Source organism: Rutilus rutilus (assembly GCF_951802725.1).
Source record: "Rutilus rutilus genome assembly, chromosome: 21".
Taxonomy (NCBI): domain Eukaryota; kingdom Metazoa; phylum Chordata; class Actinopteri; order Cypriniformes; family Leuciscidae; genus Rutilus; species Rutilus rutilus.
The window spans coordinates 4,818,113-4,841,263 of record NC_140226.1 but is presented as its reverse complement, the minus strand read 5'-3'; the positions used below and the strand labels follow the sequence as shown (position 1 = coordinate 4,841,263).

At 37.5% G+C, this 23,151-nt stretch overlaps 1 protein-coding gene across 1 annotated transcript in view; it reads right to left on the bottom strand.

The window, feature by feature from the left end:
• Positions 1-10,008: 10,008 nt before the first annotated feature.
• The window catches only part of eipr1 (EARP complex and GARP complex interacting protein 1), a 51,240-nt gene continuing 38,097 nt past the window's right edge, over positions 10,009-23,151 (bottom strand). The window contains exons 7-10 of the mRNA XM_084393866.1: positions 16,926-17,093; positions 13,195-13,362; positions 10,881-11,060; positions 10,009-10,367 (exon numbers count right to left, since the gene is read on the bottom strand). Of these exons, the coding sequence (XP_084249992.1) occupies positions 10,886-11,060; positions 13,195-13,362; positions 16,926-17,093 (511 nt within the window). The 3' untranslated portion in view covers positions 10,009-10,367; positions 10,881-10,885. The remainder of the gene's footprint in view (positions 10,368-10,880; positions 11,061-13,194; positions 13,363-16,925; positions 17,094-23,151) is intronic.

Here is a 23,151-nt window from a genome sequence, read left to right as displayed (position 1 = left end):
GCTGAAAACACCACTGGGAAATGGTCTACCGCGACACACACGCTCCCTGAAATAACTCCTCTCCGCTACATCGTGAGAGTGGGAGGAATATTCATACACTGCTCAGGCTGTAGATGTGTTTGAATAATTACAGTGTTCAATTACATTTGCATTGCCAAGACTGGTAATAACAACAACAACATGAAAACACATTCCAATAATTGCTGTGCATAAAACAGTAATAATGACTTAAAAATTACTTGCATCTTGCATGGGAGCAAACTGATCCTTAAATGGATCCGTAAACTTCAGCTTCTTGACCAAATAATCGTATTTTGGTGTCCAGTGATAAAATACATGGACAAAAGTGAAGCAGGATAATGCAGTCCACTATTGCTGTAAAGTAAAGGATAGCAATAACATGTGCACCGTTAGAAATACCACTGCATAAATAAATAATTAAAATGCTAGTAAGTGAGTACAGTATAGTATAGGTAAAATTAAAGGTACAGTACAGACATTGGGTCTCATTCACAATATATATATTTAATACACAGAAGAACTACTCACTGAAAATGTATAAGATTTAATGCATACGCACATAAATTTGTTATTAACCTTGTTCTAATGTTAATTCCAAATGTTCTAAATGAGTGACAATGTGCAGGTAATCTGCATATAACATGCATTTAGAAAATAGAAAAATGAAATGTATGTAGAATGTTAAGAATGTCTTCTTAATTCTAAAAATTGAAAATTCACACAGTATGTCTATATACTGTATATATGTATATATGTTTGTGGATATGTGAATTTTGGGTACATGTGGGTTCAGTTGTTTCTAAATTTAGAATACATTTAAGTGCAAATTTACAAGTGAATCAAGATTTCTGTGTGAAAACATTCGCATGCAGACTTTTACGCACAGATTCATGTCTATATGCACAGTTAGTGAATGAGAACTATTGTTAAAGGACAAGTTCGGTATTTTACACTTAAAACCCTGTTTTCAGATCGTTTCTGATGAAATAGAACGGTTAAGATTGAAATTTGGACACATGCTGCTGGCCCGAGAATGTTCGGTTCTGTGGTAGCACCCCCCCACCTCCACAATGGCAGCATAGGTGCACTGGAACAATCCTTCCTAAAACGCATTAAACTTTCGTTTACAAAGACGTGAAACTCACCGAGTGGTCAGGGGTGTTCACTGATATGCTCACACAAAAATCGCTGCAAAAGATGCTTTCCAACAGGTGTTTTACCATTCGTTGTAAAACTGTGGACCTATTTTTCCAAACGCCTCACACCCGTACATTCTTCCGTTGAGAGCTTGAATAATAGACACTCCAGCCCACAAACAACCCCGTTTCCGTTTCCGGTGGCGGAGTAATACCGTACCTCACAGCACATCCAATACAAGTCAATGGAGTTGGACAAAAACTACGATAAAACCTGTTGGAAAGCATCTTTTGCAGCGATTTTTGTGTGAGCATATCAGTGAACACCCCTGACCACTCGGTGAGTTTCACGTCTTTGTAAACGAAAGTTTAATGCGTTTTAGGAAGGATTGTTCCAGTGCATCTATGCAGCCATTGTGGAGGTGGGGGGGTGCTACCACAGAAACCGAAAATTCTCGGGCCAGCAGCATGTGTCCAAATTTCAATCTTAACCGTTCTATTTCATCAGAAACGATCTGAAAACAGGGTTTTAAGTGTAAAATACCGAACTTGTCCTTTAATGATTGTCTCCTCAGAGAGTATCCAATAAATGTCTACCCTTTGAATTCTCCCAGTTAAATAAGAGTTCAACCAGGCTATGATCACACTTGAAACATTGCTAATATGAGCTTGAAACATTGACAGACGTGTGCTTAAATGTAATGAATGTGCACTTGTAGTGTTCTTCAAATCTTAGAAGCATATTTTTTTTAAAAAGTACTTATAGATATTAAAATATGAATAAAATAAAAGGCCACTATAGTGTTTTTAAAGAAAGTACACTCTCATGACTATGTTTATTAACACACTATTAACAAAGTGCAAATTATTACAAAGTGTATTATTACACATTATTACAAAGTGCAAACTAACTTTGCACTTTGTAATAAAAGGTAAAAAAAAAAATTTTCAATTAAGAACATTTTACATCAGTTTTAATAATATTTTTAGATGCTTTAAAATACACATTTAATGTGTTGACTAACATACTAAAGCACATGTAGAGTTCTAGATTATAATTTAAAAGGTAGTTTTAATTAATATTACTTTTAAAGTTAATATATTTAAAATGTACTAAATTGCAGATTCATTATTACAAATATATTTAAGTGACATTCAATTTTCAATAAAAATGTCAAAGTATATTTTAGTTTAGCTGCAGTCCGTCATTTTTCCTCTTTGTCGCCATCTCTGTTCGAAATCTGCAATTGCAGTTATTCGCGGAATTATCAACTTTACGTGGGTTGTGCCTCGGCACGGCACAGCGCGGATGAATCCAGTGTTTTGAGGAGAATGTGTGGCTGTCAGTCGGTGTGGATACTGGCATTCGCAATCACAGATTCTACTTTCTGGAAGTACAACCAACATAAGAATTTTCACCGGAAAATGTCGTCTGAACAAGTAAGTAACCTCCACTTTTGTTCTGAGCAACTAAGGGGAAAAAAGCATTGCAGTAAATCGTGCTGATTAAATCCAACGATCGCTTATCATCTCACGTCAAACCGTGCAAATTATACTTTGTTCTCAAATTGTTAATGTTAACAACATCAGCATTGCGTGACTACATTTAATGCCCTTCCGCTATTTATCCTTGTTTTCACATGATCCGGTTGCAGTCTCTTTTTTTCTGTAGCCACTCCGAAGTCCGAAGTCTTTTGCGTTTTACAACGGGTGAATCTCCAGTTGTCACTGGTGATTGTCGTTTGAACCTTTCTGGATCCGCCATCAAATTGATAAGTTTAATTATATAAAGTGCTGTGAGAAAAGGCTATAAATCTCCACCTCCAACATCCTCACACTCATCGCCTACCAGCCGAGACTCTTCTTTATGTGTACAGATGTGACGTAATGACGCAAAGACATGCTCGAATTTCCCGCGGAAATCCACCAGTACCACTGGAGTTAAAACATTATTACAAGCTTACCGTTTTGAGTCGAGCTACGGCAAGCAGAGAGTTTTGAACACTGGCTGGTGATGTACTTGCTCAAAAATCTATTTTGGATCATTTTTAACCCAAAAAAGTTACGGACTGCAGCTTTAACATAAAATGCCATGTCAGTATGTCATTACATCCGGCAGTGCACTTTAAAAAAATATTTCAAAGACAGTAGGAGTAATTAAAAAATGACATATACAGTAAAGTTGTAGTGAGGTCCTACTTACAGTAAGTAAGTAAGTTACTTTTTGGGTCAAAAGTTCAACTAACTGCATTTAAAATAAATTTAAACTATAACATATTATCATGTCATTGTAAATAACAATTGCTCACAATTAAGTACATTCTTTTACATTATTATTTCCGTAATAAATACTCTTTTAAAAGTGTGCCGAAAGAGTACTTCTTTTTCATAAGCTCAACCTTACTGGTTGGTGAAAATCGACAGACTCTCCAGAGAGAAAGTTATTTGCTGTTGGTCTGTTTTTTTGTCACACATGACATGTACAGAAGTCTATCTGCAGTGTAATATGGGTAAATGGCAGAACTGCATCTTTCTTAGCATCAACACGGACAGAACGAGGAGAAATGCCTCAGCTGTCTTCATTAGACCTCTGAACACACTGGACCTCGAGGTTACCAGATGAGGAATGTTTCTGCAGAGGCCTGGGACGACTTTGGGCACTGTCAGGACAGAAATGGCTTCTGTTCGAAAGCAATCAATGGCTGTAACCCAGAAGAAGAGCTCTCGATCTAACTCATTCCTCAGAGGGCATATCGCCGGCCACAACGGACATGAGGAATGAACGCAATTACGCCATTCCAGAACCAATTATATGTCTGATGTGTTGGCAAAAGCCCATAAATAATATCACACTTCATACATTTTAATTGCCACAATGAAGTTCATGTGAGACAAAGGCATGTGGCGTGTTCATATTCTTGCCCGTTGTGTCCACAAGTCACGGTGAGCAACACAAAGTGCACTTTTGTTGTTACAGCATGAAAGATGTTACACAAAGTTGCAACAAATGCTGCTCCGGATATATTAATAAACACCGTGACGCTCTGAGCTTTAGAATGGCAGTGGCAATGCTAGAATTTTACTTAGTAACATGTTAAATATGGATATTTTTCTTACACAAACTCATGGCTTTGCTTCAGAAGGCCTTTATTAACCCTGGAGATGCATTGAGCACTTTAATCATGGATGGATGCACTTTTTTGAGCTTCAATCTGTTGGTTGCAATCCACTGCCATTATAAAGCTCGGAAGCGTCAGGGTGTTTATTAATACAACTTAGATTGTCATGTCATATACACCTAGGATGGCTTGAGGGTGAGTAAATCATGGGCTAATTTTCATTTTAAAGTGAACTACTCCTTTAAGAGCAAATTATGTGCATTAGAAGCAAACTGTAAGACAACTTAGCTTAGTTGTGGCGTAAAGGGGCACTAAGTTATACTAATACTGAATATATTTGCATTGCGCCATTCAATGTAATGGTATGTATAAACTAAATGTTTACGAAATACCATTTCTTATGTTTTTTGAATCAGTATTAATTTATTGCTGTTCATTTCAAAGACAGTTTTTTAATGTTATTTAGATACAAAAATACTTATTACGTTATTTCACAATTAAGTATCATATTTGAGAGAAAATTCACGGCTTTTTAACAACTTTTTATAAATTACAAGGCTGCTACTGGATCACAGAAGGTAAATGTAATTGTATGCATCTACGCATTACTTTACGAAAAGCTTATGACCTTCTAGCGTCCAGCCTGTGATGGATTTTTTAACTAATCATAATTCTAACATCTAAACTTACTTCTCTTTTAGGCCTAACATTCTAAACACTCGAACAAAATGTACTCTGAAAAATGTTGGTGACCAGACAATATAAAATATACTGTCTAGAATAGAATCATGACATATTGAGTAATAAACTGAATTTCTAACCTTTTCCATTTTTCTGATGATTTGAGATCTAAATTTGCTCCTACCTAGTAACAGAAGTGTTTGCATATGAAGAACCAATCAGATTGTAGGGAAATTATGTAATGTATCATGTCACTTTTTCACTTTTGCCATGCTCGTATTGTATAAAAACTGTTGTATTCTTTATGCTGGTGGGATTCTCTCTGATATTGGTCTGAGATCCTCCGGCCGTGATTAAAGCATATCCGAAGGCATTGTCTGAATTCTGTCTGGTTATTATTGCTGTGCAGCAAGTTAGTTAGTGGAACAAGTTACAGGTTACAGGTTAGTGAGACACTAAAGACCTTATTCCCGAGTGATAGTGTCGAAAGGGGGCGAGACGTCGTTCGACTCTTAGGCGGGGTTAGATTGCGGTCAGGTAACTATAATTCTTAGGCATTTTATTTAAGCGGTAAGAATAGCTACTCTTAGACGTCAACCCGCACATTCAGAGGTGAACTCAACTGAGTATAATATTTTCAGGTGTCAAAGACACTCGGTTCAACCTAAGTAGGGGACAAATCTACCACAGGCCTTAAGATGAAATGGTGTAGAGTAGATTACGGAGTAGCTAGTAGCTATAACTAGTTACTAAGCCTCTAGTGTGGACTACGGTCCAATTTAAGAACGACTGGTGCAACGATATGAAACCGATTCTTTATTTAAATAAAAAAAAATATAAAAAAATAATATATATATTTTGAGGAAATACTTTGTAGAATCTTCTCTGTGCTTTTATATAAAACAAAAGTCCAGAGCAGAAGCTCCAAAACACAAAATAATTAAGCCATATTCCAAACAATCTTGTACATTTCAGCATATATCCAAATGTACAAAAATAACATAACAGCAACATGAGGCATCAAGTCATTATTCTAATGAAGAATTTTCCCTCCACAATGTGCAGAGTAAAGAGCACACATATTTCAATACCTGTTGGTTTCATGCAACAATGGAGTAATAGACCAAGCAGCATGAGCTCTGATTAACACTTGATAGGCTTTATCACAGAAGCGTGTGGCGTCTACGTCGGCAGTCTCTCCACATCTGTGTGTCGTTTGTCACTCAAAGAAGCTGCCCACATTTACTGCAGAGAAACAGCCAAAGTTGCAGATCTGGTATGAATACAAATATGCTAAATCATTTACTGCCACCAAAGGGACTATATGCAGAATTCAGAAACCCTTGTTATTAGCGACACCGGTGGCTGTTAAGTGAACTGCAGCAGCACTAGTGCACACGTAACACACACGAGACTCAACACGATTCAATGACCCAGCGTACTTACGGCGAAGTTCTTTTCATTCTTCGCTTAGAAGTAAAAAGAAGATGGAAATACCTTTGCAGTGATAAAGATGAATATGTAAACGTGCTGCAAACTTTCCTCCCAATAAAAAACAAAAACAAAAAAAACACTACACAAAAATGACAGCCGTGAGAAAAGAGCAGTTCAGAAAGCATCTGATCATAGTGATGTGGAAATGTTTGCAGCAGCTCTGACATTCACTGGCATCATGACGACAGATGAGTTCATTAACATTACACTGTTATGATATATTTGAGACTATATAGATCTGGCTATGTGAGACTATAGTTTGAATGAATCCCTTTTCTTTTCATGACACACTGACATTACAGAACAGAATAGCTCGTTGTATAAGAGCTCGTTTCATGTGAAAACCACCCGAGTCCTTCACATAAAAATCAGTCTGCAGGCTTTCATAGACAACTTAGGAATTTGGGGAAAGCCTCATTTTTTAAAGTTTCATTACAAGCTTTTTTTTTTTTTAAAGTCATTTCAGCTCCACTATTGGCATCAAATGGAATTGCAAAATTAATTCAATTTTAATCCAAACTGGTTTTCCAAAACACTCAAACCACTCCCCGTGGCCCTGTTAAACAGATAGTCCTGCCCCAAACTCACATGAAACTCAGATTGGAGAAGGTTATTTCCCAAACAGTTCGCGCTTCACCTCCTTTTAGCCTGAAAGCACCGACGAGACACGAGACAGTGATTTAATGACACTAGTTCCTGCTCTCATTACTCGTCTGCACTGGGTTGTCCTTCACTCATGAAGAGATAGACAGCCAGTGTGTGTGTGTGTGTGTCGTGCTTTTGTTCAGCTGACCATTTAAACTAACAAAAATGCAATGGATTTAAGAACACTCGAAGACGAAGTATAGGGTATAAAACGTTCAAATAGACCATGGCAACAATTTCTCTTTGAAAGTCTTTCTGATGCAGAAAATTCAGCTTTGCATCACAGAAATAAATTACATTTTAAAATATATTAAAGTAAAAAAAGTTACTTTAAATTGTAATAATGTTTCACAATATCACAGTATTTTTGATCAAATAAATTCAGCCTTTCAGAGACTTTCACAAATCTTACCGACCCCAAACTGTTGAAGTGGTGAAGCTGTGCAACATATTAGAAAAATGCCATTAAGCGATTCTGAGCCAGAACCATTATCCGAACACAGTAGGACACGTGTCAACTTGTGCAGTGGATTCAAACACATTCAACACATGTGAAATGCAAATAATCTGAAAAGCTGAGAAAAGCAGCCACGCAGCGAGAGTTATATGAAAGACTCTTCCCCATGAGGTTTCCACAAACACAGAAACATTCCCAAGGTCATTCCCAACCAAGTCCTTTTCCATCGCTCCGATCGTTCCCTCTGTTTATGGGCTCTTTTCATTTGCTGGGGTTTATTCTGAATGCTAATCAGAGCTCTTGTGAAGGTAATCATCACCTGGGCTCCCCAGGGCCGTTCTCCTTCACAAGAGACAGAAATAAATTATTAAATCAAATCTAATTTCATTTAATTCATTTGCGAGCGGCTGAAATCCATTTTTGGCTAGGCCCTCTGGGAACTGCAGTGACCCCGTGGTTTTAATATTGAACGTATTCAATAGATTTAACAGTATTTAAATACGACAGATACAAATATAAACCACTGGAAACACATGAGAGATCCAAACAGACAGAGATAGTACTCGAATAATTATATCACAGAACAATAACACACAGATGAATGGCAGATGGCATTGTGACACAGATCTTTGCACTGATCGCAGACTGAGCTGCTCAGAGAAAAGAGCGACTGAATACTTTTTCAGCAGTACTTTTAAGTTTCCAGTTCGTTGTGGAGAGATGGCTGGGCGTAATGGTTTATAAATGAGTATTTTTCTTACACACACACATACCGTTTGGTTTCAGAAGACACGCATTCATCCACTGGGGTCGCATGGATTATCGTCACGATGGCTGGATGTGCTTTTTGGTGCATTAGCATTTGGGCACCAGCTCACAGGGATGGATCATTTTACACAAAATCTTTGTTTGAGTTCATCTGAAGAATGAAAGTCAAACCCTGTATTAGTGTTTTGGGTGGAATATCTCCTTTATGAGTGAATAACCCATGAACCATTGCTGTATCAAATGAAAAACGGTGGCAAAACTATTGACTAGTAAAAAAAAAAAACATATATTTTAATATATACATGTATTTGTCACAAGATGAGGAAGATGATGAAGACGAGGTTATCAAATATAAACAGGTTTTTAAGTACAAGAAGGCAGACAGGAGTAAGAGTGTGTACAGGAGCGTAACATAAACACTTCAATACACAAACACCAACCGACAACCAAAGACTGAGGAACTAAATACACAGAGATAACCAATGATGAGCAGCTGTGCTGGAGGACTGGTGTCCATGGGAACTCATGAGACACGTGACGGATGAAAACAAACTGAAAATCCATGAAAGTGGAACTAAAGATGAACGAGTCCAGATAACGGTGTAAATTGCAAGTTATTTAGCAAGACATAATATGTCATTTTTCTGTGAAATACTGTAAAATGTATGAATCTTACATGTTAAAACTATGAATTACCATTAAAAACAGTAAAATATTTCAAATAAAATGTTTATTTAATTTAAATAATTTAGTTTCTTCTTATATTTATTATCAGTAATGTTCAATAGGGTGTTTTGTGTTACAATTGCATTATTGTGTGTGTTATCCTGATGGTTTTGTCTTTGTGTTTATGACTCTGTGCACAATCTATCTACAGTACGAGCATTGGCCATGTTTTATGAATATCTCTGCTTTATCATGTGTTTTTCTATTGTGCCATCTGTATTATAATGGTAGTTATAAGCAGATTATTGGTGAATTTCTGACAATTTCACAGTGTATGGAGACCAACATGACCACCTTTCATAGCACTGAGTGGATGCCGCTGAGCTCTTGTCTCAATTCTGCTCCCATAGTAACAGCGCCGTCTCTGATTGGTGGATTTCTCTTTGGGATTATGGGTAGTGTAGTTCTTCACCCGGAATTCCTTATGCTATATCATCACTGAATGATCTCAGAGCACACAGCTGGTCTGTGTTTAAATGTTTTTCAATCTATATGTGGAAAATTAATGAAATTTGACTTCCAGAACTTGACAGCTGTGCTCTATTAGGAATTTTGAACATGTAAATATGAACTTTCCAGGAGGATGAGAACGCATAAGACATATTCAACCCTTCAGGTGGGACAGTCGAATGTCTCCATGAGCACTAACATCCGACACAGAAGAACAGAAGAACAGAGGCAGCGGGGCTTGTGACAGACCCATTCAGAGCGAGAGTGTGAAAATCCCTAAACTCCAAACCCATTTAACCTCCCAGCATCCCTGCCAACAGACGGCGGTTCGTAAAGGATCCGGCGTGACATTATGCATTCAGAGACTCGTTCCCCGGCCCTGGTATTGACGGATCGGACCGGGGCCGTCCCTTGACAGCCCGAGATGTGGAGAGTCAAGCTGCAATTAAAACAGGCTGTCACTGGAGGAGCTTTAATGAACGCTCACGCCGATAAGAACGAGAGAAGGACATCAAATCTTGCTCTTTAATTAAAGCTGTTTTATGGGAAACATACAGGGGTAATTAGGCTCTCTCTGACAGCTCCTGAGAGCATTGCTTTTGTTACAGCGTACATGATAAGACACATAATCATAATTAATCTTCAAGGTTCTGATTTCTCACAGCACCAAACAGTACACACAAAAACACCCATATCTGCATTCATATCAACTAATTCACGGTAAACCAGCCCAATAAATCATCAGGTGTATAGAAATCATGACACAAACATACAGCAGAGAGCGACGTCTCACGTTACTTTACTCAAACAGTCCAGTACGAAGATAAAGCAGGATTTCACTCGTGCAGAAGCTGGGAATGTGAGTTCATTCTGGGAAAAGAAAGAGAAAAAAATGTCAGTAACGCTTTACAATTAGGGCGTTTTAACATTAGTTAACATTAGTTAATGTATTACACTTTATTTTAAGGTGTCAGTGTAATTCTATATTTAAGTACTGAGTAACATTAAGCAACTACATGTACTTACTATAGGGTTAGGATATGATTAGGGTCTGATTGAGGGTTAGTTGCATGTAACTATGGTAAGTACATGTAACATATGTAACAAGGACACTGTAAAATAAAGTGTTACTGTAAGTTCACAGTGCATTAACTAATGTCAACAAATACAACCTTTGATTTTAACAACATTAGTAAATGTTGAAACTAATTTGAACTAAGATGAATAAATGCTGTAGAAATATTGTTCATTCTTAGTTCATGTTAACTACGGTAATGAACCTTATTGTAAAGTGTTACCAAAACGTCTTGCAGTTATTTCTTACACACACTCATTGTTGAATAGTGTGAATAATGTCCCTGTTTTCAAGCGCCCGTCACTCACCGGCTCTACAGAAGGATTCGGTATTTAAGGGCTCGAGGAACTCTGTTAATCACCAGCCGGCCGTCGTAACTGAGCGAGGCGAAGAGCCAGGGGTCCGCAGCGGACCACTCCACCGCATACACACTGTCCTCGTGCTCCTCGTATGTGGAGATGATGCTGTCCTGCAGGGGCTCTTTCCCCCTACACACAACAAACATCAGCAGGGGAATCAATAAAACAGATCCTACACATTTTAACACATATTTCTCTAGGGTAAGTGAGAGACATCTTTATAATACTAGTCAAAGTCTCATGGATATTACATTATATCGGTTTAAAACTATGTATGGTCATTGGTCTTTTGAGTACTCAGGGGCTCAATTGTGGAATTCGTTGCCTCTTGATATCAAAAGTATTTCTAATAAGGTTGGTTTTAGTGTGAATGTTACAAGTTGGTTATTAGATAGGTTGTTTTAGAGATGAATTTGTATTAGTGTATTGTGTGGATGTTTAATTGTGATTGTAAACTTTGCAAATGTGGAAACCTATTGTAGCTTTGTATTTATAATAGTATGCAATGCCAAAGTAACCTGTCACTTTGAGTGAAGTTTGTGCTTTACATCAAGGACCGCAATGGAAACAACTTTTTAACTTTATTGTGATCCTTTTCACTTTTTGTTGTCTAATAAATCAAATAAAAAACTGATACTGTTAACATTTTGCTGTACTTGTGCCGTGACACATAAACTGAATGCAATTGAAACAAACTCAACTGAATTGGAATGTAGTGAATAGCATTAAATTCTATAAAAATGTATGCTTTTAATGGATTATTTAATGGATTAAATTATTATTTATTATGTGTTATTTAATTGGAATTTAACTGAATATAACTGTACTGAAAAATACAGATATAGACTCAACTGACCTGACCTGATCTAAAATATACTGAACTGGGTTAATATGAATAGAATATAATTGTACTGAACTCAATTGAAAAGCTAATGAATTTCATGGAATTTAACTGAATCAAACTGGACTGAAATATATTGTGCTGGATTGAACTGGATTGAAATTAATTGAATTCAACAGAATTGTAATGGACTCAATCGAAAATAACAAATGTATTTCAAATGTATACTTAATTGTATTTAAATGGATTGACTGAACTGAAATGAACAGAAACGCATTTTGTTCAATTGAAATGAACCAAACTGGACTGAAAGATACTGAATTGACTTGAAAAAAACTTTATTGAAATAAACTGAACTAAATAGAATTCAAATGAAAAGAACAAATGTATTGTTTGGAATTTAACTGAATCAAACTGGACTGAAAAATACTGAGCTTACCTGAACTATATTGTACTGACCTGGACTGAAATTAATAGAATTGGTCTGAACTCAAATGAAAAGAACAAATAGATTTCATGGAATTTAACTTAATCAAACTGGACTGGAATTGTATTGTACTGGACTGAAATGAAAAAAATTAACTGAATTGTACTGAAATAAATTGAAAATAAATGTATTTCGTGAAATTTGACTAAATCAAACTGGACTGAAAATTACTGAGCTAGACTGAACTGAATTGCCCAGAACTAAACTATATTGAACTGGATTGACATGAATAGAATTTAATAGAATTGTACCAAACTCAATCGAAAATAACAAATGTATTTCCTGGAATTTAACTGAATCAAACTGGACTGAAATTGTTCTGAACTGGATTGAAATGGAAAATTATAATAATAGAATTGTACTCAACTCAATAGAAATGAACAAATGCATTTTATGAAATTTAACTGAATCAAACTGGACTGAAAGACACTGAGCTAGATTCAACTGAACTGACCTGATCTAAATTGTACTGAACTGGATTGAAATGAACAGAATTGAATAGAATTGTACTGAACTCGATTCAAAAGAACAAATGTATTTCCAGGAATTTAACAATCAAGATGAACTGAAAAACACTGAGTTAGATTCAACTGAACTGACCTGATCTAAACTATTTTGAACTGGGTTAAAATGAATAGAATTGTACTGAACTCAATTGAAAAGCTAAATGAATTTCATGGAATTTAACTGAATCAAACTGGACTGAAATATACTGAGCTAGATTCAACTGAACTGACCAATATTGAACTGGATTGAAATGACCAGAAGTGTGCTGAACTAAACTGAAAAGAACAAATGTAGTTCATTTGATTTTATTGAATTAAACTGGGCTCAAAACTACTGAACTAAACTGAATTTAACTGAATTAATTACATAAATACAATTCAGTATAGAAAAATCAGCTGTAAGGTAGAGTATGAGAAAGGGACGAGTACTTGTCCTCCTGCTGGCTCTCCTCGGTGTCGCTGAGGTCGTCGTCGTCCACCAGGTGTCCGAACGGCTCGGAGGAGATGGACACCATGTTGGACAGGATCACTCTGCTGTCACTGCTGCCCGTGAGCAACAGCTGGTCATGAGAGTGATTATACCTCACACTCCACACCCTGAAACACCAGCACAGCACACACCACAGCGTGACACACTCATCTTCAAACACGGCTGCTTCTTCCTCTGCGTTTCCACCTCACCCACGACACTAAGGGCCCAATTTTAACTATCGGAGCGCATGGTCTAAAGCGCACGGCGCAAGTGCACTTAGGGCGTCTGAATCCACTTTTGCTAGTTTAACGACGGGAAAAATGGTTGGCGCTCCCGGCGCATGGTCTAAAAGGGTTGTCCCTATTCTCTTAATGAGTAATGGGTGTGTTTTGGGCATAACGTGCAATAAACCAATCAGAGTCTCATCTCCAAATCCCTTTAAAAGCAACTTGTGCTTGCGCTATGGCGGATTCGCTATTTACATGGCGGAATTTGCAAGCGGAAAAACTGAACGCTTCTCCAGAGACGAAGCGGATCTGCTTGTGCGCGAGGTTAAAGCTGTGCGTGTGCGTGTGAGAGGTTAAGACTTTTCCCTCCACAGACGCACGTCTGTAAATTAGGGAATGAAATTGCGCTCCCGGGGGCGGTTCAGCGAAAAGAGGAGGCGTGTTCCGGCGCAAACGTTCCCTGGTGCTATTTTGCAGTTTCAGAAAACAATTCCGCCACAGACCAGGAAAAACCTAGTCTAAAGTCAGTGGCGCGTTGCACATGTTATTCAAATGCTATTTTGAGGGCGCACGCTTGGCCATAATGTAGCGTGTGCACAACGCGCATGCACTTTGCTTCTCTCATCTACACAGAAAGTAGCAGTTTTAATTTTTGCAAATCATAGGCTACATTATTAAAAGGAAGAATATTAACACACGAGGGAAATCATTGTTGTGTCCATGAAGATGTGAAAAAATAGGCATAAATCTAGCTTACACATTTACCCAAATTATTATACGCATGTTTAACCGAAGCTAATTTGGGTGTGTTTCTTCATCCCCATACAATGTCACTTCTCTGTGTTTTACGTCCCTGACGAGAATGTCGGTCTCCTCGGCTGTGAACCGCTCCTGGCAAATCCGCCGTTATAATAGCAATCCGCCATGGAACAAGCGTGCCTGCTCTTAAAGGGAATGTGAGATGACGCTCTGATTGGTTTATTTCACGTTACGCCCAAACCACACCTATGAGTAATGAAGCTACTTCAGACCAACCCATTTTAGATTTGCGAGATCCACCCACAAAGTTACTTGCGTTTCGCGTTTGATACTTGCGTTTCAGATCGTTAAAATAGGGCCCCATATCTTAATGTACACAATATTAATCTTTTACATTGTAATACTTTTCTTTTAAATATTTGGCATGTTGTGTGCTGCTGTGCGTCCCTCTTTGTGTTATAAGCAGAGTGTACAGCACGTTGTGGACTCGCCTATAGGCGCACATTACTAACACGCTCTTTAAATAACAAAAAGATTGCGGCATTGACTTTAGACCAGGTTTCAGTTGGTCAATGGCGCAGTCTATTTCTGTTGCCTCAAAATAGCAACGCGCCAACAATGCGCCTGAACACACAAATGCATTTGCTATTTAAACAGCGTGGCGCAGGATGTGAAAATGAAAACTGCGTCGGGCTGAAACTAGCGAATAATGCTTGCGTCGCGCCTGGTGCTGCATTGCACCGGCTGTAAGATAGGGCCCACAGACTTACTTCTCTTTTCTCCTCCTCCGTCTATATCAGCCTCGGGCACAGAAGAGGATCCGAGCCTCATAGCCAGGGATTGTGGGAGAATAACTCAGCTGTCAGCAGTAAAAATCTGGCTCAGTCAAGACTTCTCCTTAACTAATCTGTCTCCGATCCCAAAATATTCTCTAATACCTCCCAGCCCGAGGCTTAGCAGAACCCCTGTCGCGGCAAACACAAGAAATGAGGAACATGCGGGACGTTGTTGTTGTGGATCTTACCTATCTAAATAGGATCAAAACATCTCTGATTGATTCCATGCCTCTATCTTTAAGAGATAGCATCCTGTGGCTGACATGCTATCATGCCTTGATGTGTGTGTGTGTGTGTGTGTGTGTGTGTGTGTGTGTGTGTGTGTGTGTGTGTGTGTGTGTGTGTGTGTGTGTGTGTGTGTGTGTAGAAAGTGATACGTTTGATTCTGAGGCAATTATATCCAGTGAGTCACACCTACGAGCAGATACTCTCGCACAATCACACACACACTGAAATAGATCCGCAGTGAGCTAAAACGAGCTACGCTAACACACCCTTGAGCACTATAACACACAACTACAGCATCAGCAAGATGTAAGAGCTTAGATATACACACACTAATTAAAATACTGTCTTTTACATTGAAGATAACCATGTTGAAACCTGATAAAACAGCACAGGATGGCAGGCTTTGACTGGCCGGTTTCAAGCGAGATGTGAAAGATCGTACTAACACAAGCCTCAAAGCTGATGAAAAAGACGATTATCTTTGATGTGACTGAAATACAGTTATGAATGTGGCTGCAAAGGTAAGTCACATAAGATAGATCAACAGCTAATTAATAGAGATCTCACACACAGACCTTGACATGCGAGTTTTAAAAGCAGCCTGAGGCATTTCAAACAATAAATCTGAACAATCTCATTTGTTGACAGATTTGATTCTGTTTAGTGTATAAAACAAAATACATTTTATATACGTGTATATATATATATATATATATACACACTTTTTTTTTTATCAAATAAATACACTACCATTTTGAGGTCGGTAAGATTTCCTTTTTTCTTTAATAATTTATTCCTGTGATCAAAGCTGTATTTTCAGCATCATTACTCCAGTCTTCAGTGTCACATGATCCTTCAGAAATTATTCTAATATGATGATTTAGTGCTGTTTATTTTTTTTTATTTGGTTACTAGAATATTTTAGATTCTTTGATGAATAGAAAGTTGGAAAAAAAACCCTGCATTTATTTGAAATAGAAACATTTTGTAATATTATAAATGTCTTTACTGTCAATTTTTATCAGTTTAATGCATCCTTGCTGATTAACTTCTTTCTTAAAAAAAGAAAAAAACTGACCCAAAACTGTTGAATGGTAGTGTATTTTATGTATTTAATAAGAAATATTATATGTATATATATATATATATATATATATAATTTTTTTGAAGAAGAAGAAGAAGAAGAAGAAGAAGAAAAGTAATTCTGAAAATATATGTATAATTATTATTATTTTTTTTTTTTTCTTTCAGAAATCATTCTTAAATGCTGATTTGGAGCTCAAGAAACAAAAATATTAAGGAGCAAAAACTGTTTTCAACATTTAATAAGAAGTTCTTTTGAATTTACTATTTATCAAAGAATCCCCACCAAAAAAGTATCACGGTTTCCAAAAAAAAAAAAAAAAAAATTCGGCACTAAATCATCATATTAGAGTGATTTCTGAAGGATCATGTGACACTGAAGACTGGAGTAATGATGCTGAAAATTCAGCTTTGATCACAGCTTCAATATATAAATATTATAATATTAATTCTTAATTAATCTTAATTATTCCAAACTTCTGACTGGTATTAAGTGTTGTGTTGTAGTTAAGTGCAGTGTTGTAGTGTGTGTGAGTGTGTTTCTGTGAGTCTAACCAGTGCGAGTGCTCCTCCAGACTCTTGACGGGCTCGTTGATGTGACGCACGTCCCAGAACTTGACTTTACAGTCGTCTCCACAGCTGGACAGGTAATACTGCTTGTTCGGGTTGAAGTCCAAGTCACGCACCAGCTGCCCGTGAGCGTTCTCAATGCAGTAGATCTGACTGTGAACGACAAAAACAACAGACCAATGTAATGAACTCAGAGACTGAGTGATGGAGAGAAGAGAACGGGAACAAAAGACAGAGTGGGAAAGCGAGAGATAAGGATGGAGCGTCTGGGTCTGAAGGTCACACCTCCATCACGCGCCGTATAAAAGTGTGACAAGCCATAAAGCACAGGCTGCTCGCGTCCTTCGCAAGGTGAAGACTTCCTCAGATCTGTGTGTGTGTGTGTGTGTGTGTGTGTGTGTGCTTTAGGCGACCTCAGGCTCATCTGTATGGACTAAACACAGTTCAGACGTATTACTACACCATCACGTCTGGATTTCTCTACCCCCATTAGCCGGCTATCTTGCCACACACTCATTAGACAATTAACATGCTAATTAAAAATCTCATTAAAACAGGAAGTGAAATATTTGACATGAGAGAGTGCATTGAGCTTCAATTAAGTCTCCATTCATGTCGAGTCTGACACAGCCGCTGGAGACCGATATTAACATTGAGAGTCCTGTTTTATGGAGTGGGAATATTAAATCGATAGCAGACAATGCTAATATTCCATCTAGGGATGCAACTAACAACTATTTGATTAATCTGACTATTATTTCTTTCAATAGGTTTTAGAAAATCTTCAGTGGTCAGATTTAAAAAATATATATTTCCTTATTTTATGAAAAATATGTTGTTACTATAACTTTTTCAGCCTTTTCTAGGGTTGCAACTAACTATTTTGGGAACTGATTAATCTGACAATCAACTATTTCCTTCAATTAATTAAAAACAATCAGCAGTCAAATTGTAATATATATATATATATCCTTATTTTATGAGAGAAACATGTTATTCTACACCTTAGAAATATATATATTTTTATTTTATGTAGGTTGTTTTATGTATTTTCAATTAAATATGGTAATTTTACTGCTCAACAACAAACTTTAATCAACATTTCTGTCAACATTCATGTCCATTTTCTAGCAGCGAAATTTAAAATAGCATAGCGTATGACTCGTCATTTTTCTCTCATATTTTTCTATGCTAGTATGCTATTCAGTAATGGCAAAACTCATTATGATATCACGAATTAATCACATTAATTGGCCTCAATATGGCCAACAATAACCAACAACACAGCCTCATGAAACTGTTTATTACCCTCATTGATGCATTTATTATAAACGTTATAGACAACTTAATTAAAAAAAAAAATCTGCTTGTTCATGGCCTTTTTTTTTAAGGAGTTTTTTTTCCAATGGAAATGAGTTTATTTTCATTACTAGTGAAGGTTCTCTATGCAATAGTACACAGACCCAACTAATTAGTCATGCAATTTATTGTTGACTATCATTATAGATCAGTTGTTGTAGCTTTAATTTGATCCTCTTATTGCAATACTGTATGTAGAGGCATTTTTCAGCACAGCCTCGGTCTGTTCACTCTGTCTGTCTAATGCAATTTGCACAAAAGTACCAGTGAAAATGACATGCTCAGATTATCAGACTGTAAAATAAGTTTCCAGAGTTGAGGTGCACAGATTTGGATCAGTCAACCAGGAACAAAGATCGTTTTGTGCTTAAAAGTTGACTTGACAACTGACAATCAAACTGATTTGTATGGAAGCTCGTTTCCACCACAGAATAATAATATCAAAAGGAGTTTTTTTCCCCCTCAAAATTTTATGTTTATATCTATCTCACATTTCAGACTTTCTTCCTCAGAATTGTGCACGTGCATGTGGTCCGGTCAGATGTCTAAAAAAATAATACAACTGTGAGATGCAAAATTCTGAGGTATAAACTCACAACTGTGTATAAAGTCAGAATTGTGAGATAAAAATGTGCAATTCCCTTTTTTGAAAAGCAGAAAAGCTGTCATAGACTTGAGACATAACTTGGAGACTCACTAATAACACAAGACTCTTGGGGCCCTATTTTAACGATCTGAAACGCAAGTATCAAGCGCGAAACGCAAGTAACTTTGTGGGCGGATCTCGGGCGCTGTTGCTATTATACCGGCGGGATAAATGACTCTTGCGCCCGACGCAAATCTAAAATGGGTTGGTCTGAAGTAGCTTCATTATTCATAGGTGTGGTTTGGGCGTAAGGTGAAATAAACCAATCAGAGCATCATCTCACATTCCCTTTAAAAGCAGGCACGCTTGTTCCATGGCGGATTGCTATTATAACGGCGGATTTTCCGGGCGCGCGCCAGGAGCGGTTCACAGCCGAGGATACCGACGTTCTCGTCAGGGAACACAGAGAAGTGACGTTGGGGATGGAGAAACACACCCAAATTAGCTTCGGTTAAACAGGCGTATGATAATTTGGGTAAATGTGTAAGCTAGATGTATATATGCTTTTATAATAAACTATCTATCTATCTATCTATCTATCTATCTATCTATCTATCTATCTATCTATCTATCTATCTATCTGTCTGTCTGTCTGTCTGTCTGTCTGTCTGTCTGTCTGTCTGTCTATCTATCTATCTATCTATCTATCTATCTATCTATCTATCTATCGTAATAATGTATGATTTGCAAAAATGAAAACTGCTGCCTCTGTGTAGATGAGAGAATCGAAGTGTATGCACGTTATGCACACGCTACATTGATTAATAGCATATAATATCATGCACAACACGCCACTTAGGCCTACTTTAAACTAGTTTTTTTCGGTCAGTGGCGGAATTGTTTTCTAAACCTGCAAAATAGCATGAGGGAACGTTTGCGCCGGAACACGCCTCCTCTTTGCGCTGAAACGCCCCGGGGAGCGCAAGTGTATTTCTTAGTTAACCGACGTGCGTCTGTGGAGGGAAAAGTCCGCTTTGCGCGAGTGCAAAATAGGAATGATACATGCGTCCGTGTACAAAGTCAATTGTGCTGGGTGCAAGATAGGGCCCTTGGTCTACAAGGAAAAATATCTGTCAGAATATTGTGACAGTGTTTAGATACAATTTGTGTTATTGAGTTGAAATTTACAGAAATATGTGTTTTTCTCTCCATTGACAATTATAAAAGCATGACATTAAAAATGAAATGATCAGTTGATTCAAGTAAAAACAAACTTTATTTTGGATAAGTGTGACATAGTGATCAAAGGAATCCTACAGAATAATACACAATGTGTTAATAATTAAAGATTTTCCGCCGATACGCTAGCCGACTATATATAACACACATAATTTGCTTTTCTTTAGTGAAACAATCCCTTCAAATTAATGCTGTAAACTATACAGGGAATCCTCTCATTTGGTCCATAACTATAATATTAGAGGTTAAAATAACAACAGAGCACAAACTATTACATTCAACTGCTATTTTTCAGATATAGGCTAATAATTACACTCAAATAAAAAAATGAAATGCTTGTATACAACTCAGTTGTGTACATATATATGTGTATTGGAACATACATATATCATTAACAGTAAATAAGCTCCTCTATAGTGTGTTTTTTATAGCTTTGAATGCAACGTTAAGTGACACATTGTTCTCAAGCTGTTTTATTGACGTCTTTCCGCGGTTGAAACACTGATTGAGCGATTACATGAGACATTTCAGTAAGTTGTACGGTTTCTTTCAACATACCTTCTGATGTTCATTCATGTTTATTTTGTGCTGTAACAACTTGTATTAAATTGGAAGAGATGACTCACATTTAAGAGCGTCAAAACGGCACTTATTGTTTGACTTTCATGATAAAATGGAGATAATATTAAAGCTGAGACTTTGTTTCTTATCAGACGTAACAGAGCACAAAGCTCTTCCTGATTATTGGACGGGAGACGCTACAAATGATGATTGATGTGGGGAAGAACAGTAGATCTGGCAATCCTGGCTGAAACTACAGGTGATTCATAGGCTCACATACAGCCTGCTTTAACATAACATTTTTAACTGTTAATGCATTATTGTCACATAGACAGCCCTAAATTCATTTTTTTTGCACACACTATGGGATGCAGTCTGACACGTTTTGATTGACAGGACATAATTGGCCCTGATCATAACCTGTTTTAAAGAGACAGACCCAAACATGAAAATGCTGTCATCACTTACTCACCCTCATGTTGTTCCAAACCTGCACGAGTTTCTTTCTTCTGTTGAACACAAAAGAAGATATTTTGAAGAATGTTGTTAATAAAACAACTGACAATAGCCATTAACTTCCATAGTATTTTTTTTCCTACTATGGAAGTCAATGGCTACCGTCAACTGGTTATCAACATTCTTCTCCACAGAAGAAAGAAACTAGAGTAAGAGTAAGTAAGTTTTTGGATGAACTATCCTTTTTTTAAGTGGCCGACACTCCCTATTGGTAATTTGTCCTGTGACAGGGATAATAAAATGTACCTGCAGTTTAATGAAATCATTTAACACAAGGACTTTAATGTCCCCTAAACATCAGCTAAAACTAACCAAACTGCAGTTTTACAGGTTGCTCAGATCTTGATAAACGCACCAGACTTTACGCCGATAATCATATCGTCATGATTCCTGTCTTGTGTGGACTTATGTTATGTCCTGTTCTGTGCCATGTTTTGTAGTCCTTTGTAGTTTTTTTTTTTTACTGTAGCTCGTACCTTTCCCTCATCCATAGACACTCCTTCAGGACTGATGATGTAACCGAGGAAGGAAAACTCACACTTTTCCGCTTTGGCATACAGTTGATGAGGCGCTGCAAGACTCACCTGGGAACAATCAGGAACTAATCAACAAGAAAAACTACAAAAGGACTACAAAACATGGCACAGAACAATATCATAAGTCCACACAAGACAGGAATCATGAGACATATCTGTAGCTTGGCCTTCTGAAAGCGAGCAGACACACCAGAGGAGACCTCTAGCAGACGGAGGGGCTGTGAACTTCATCCCGTTTAAGGAGCCGGGAAGCGTCCCGAGACACAGCCAGCACCGAAATGGAGTAAGAAATGAGGTTAGCGGCGCTGCTCCTGAGCCCTTCATGCTTGTAAATGTGAAATTGGGATCCGGTGAGCACACGGCACACGCCACACCAAATCGGAGAGAGATTAGCTGATCCGTAAGCCTGCGGACACGGTGCGGGTCAATTCGCGTCCCCTTCCCAACGCTCTTTTCCTGGTCACAGAAGTCATTACGAAGCCCCTGTTCCGCACGGCACGGCTGATAAATGGACTTGCATGAGCGATCCGCTTGGGCTGCGTTTCCCAAATGCTCACCAAGTCGGACCGTTGTTTCCATGGCAACATCACGGAGATCTAAGACATGCCGAATGGAAGGCCTGATTTCTGCCTCGGTCCACAAGGAAGGCCGTTTAAAAGCATGCGGATTTCAAGCAGCTCTGTAGGAAATGGCACTTTCTAAAGCTATGGGTTATTAGACGGACCGCAGGGAAGTTAAAAGGTCAGGAGACAGTGTGTGGATGTATGCAGCCTGACAGCGGAGAAACACTGACTCTCATACAAACACCTGATAACCTGCACTGATACACACCTTATTTTACAATGCGGAAGTGAACTGTTTTCTGTGAGTGTGCGAGACTTCCGATTCAATAGATATAACGGGAAGAATAGTGCATTAAACGTGCGCTAAAAAACAATGTGTTCATAGTTATGACAATACATTAAAATAATATGGTTAGAAATACAAGTTTGCGATATTAAGCAGCATAATGAGCTGTTTTGTACAGCTAAAAATAAGCAGAAGCGGACGACACTGGAAGCCAGACGCATTCAATTGACAAATAGCCACGTTCACTCTTACGTGAAAAATAAGGAGGATCGATGGAGATTAAATTATTGCCATATTTGGCAGTATAGACATTATGACATTATGCTTGCAGGATCTGAAAAAAAAAAACCAATGAAAAAAAAAAAAAAACGGGAAGTGAAATTATATATAAAAATAAATTATGCTTTTCATTTTAATTTAATTTTAATTCTAAGATATATTTTTTTTTAATTCATCCATTAATTATTTTGCATGATTTATTCATAAAACTATTATTTTGTTTTAGCTACAGCAGCAAGATAAACAGATAAAAGCTGTAATTTCAAGTAGGCAAACAGTTTGGTCA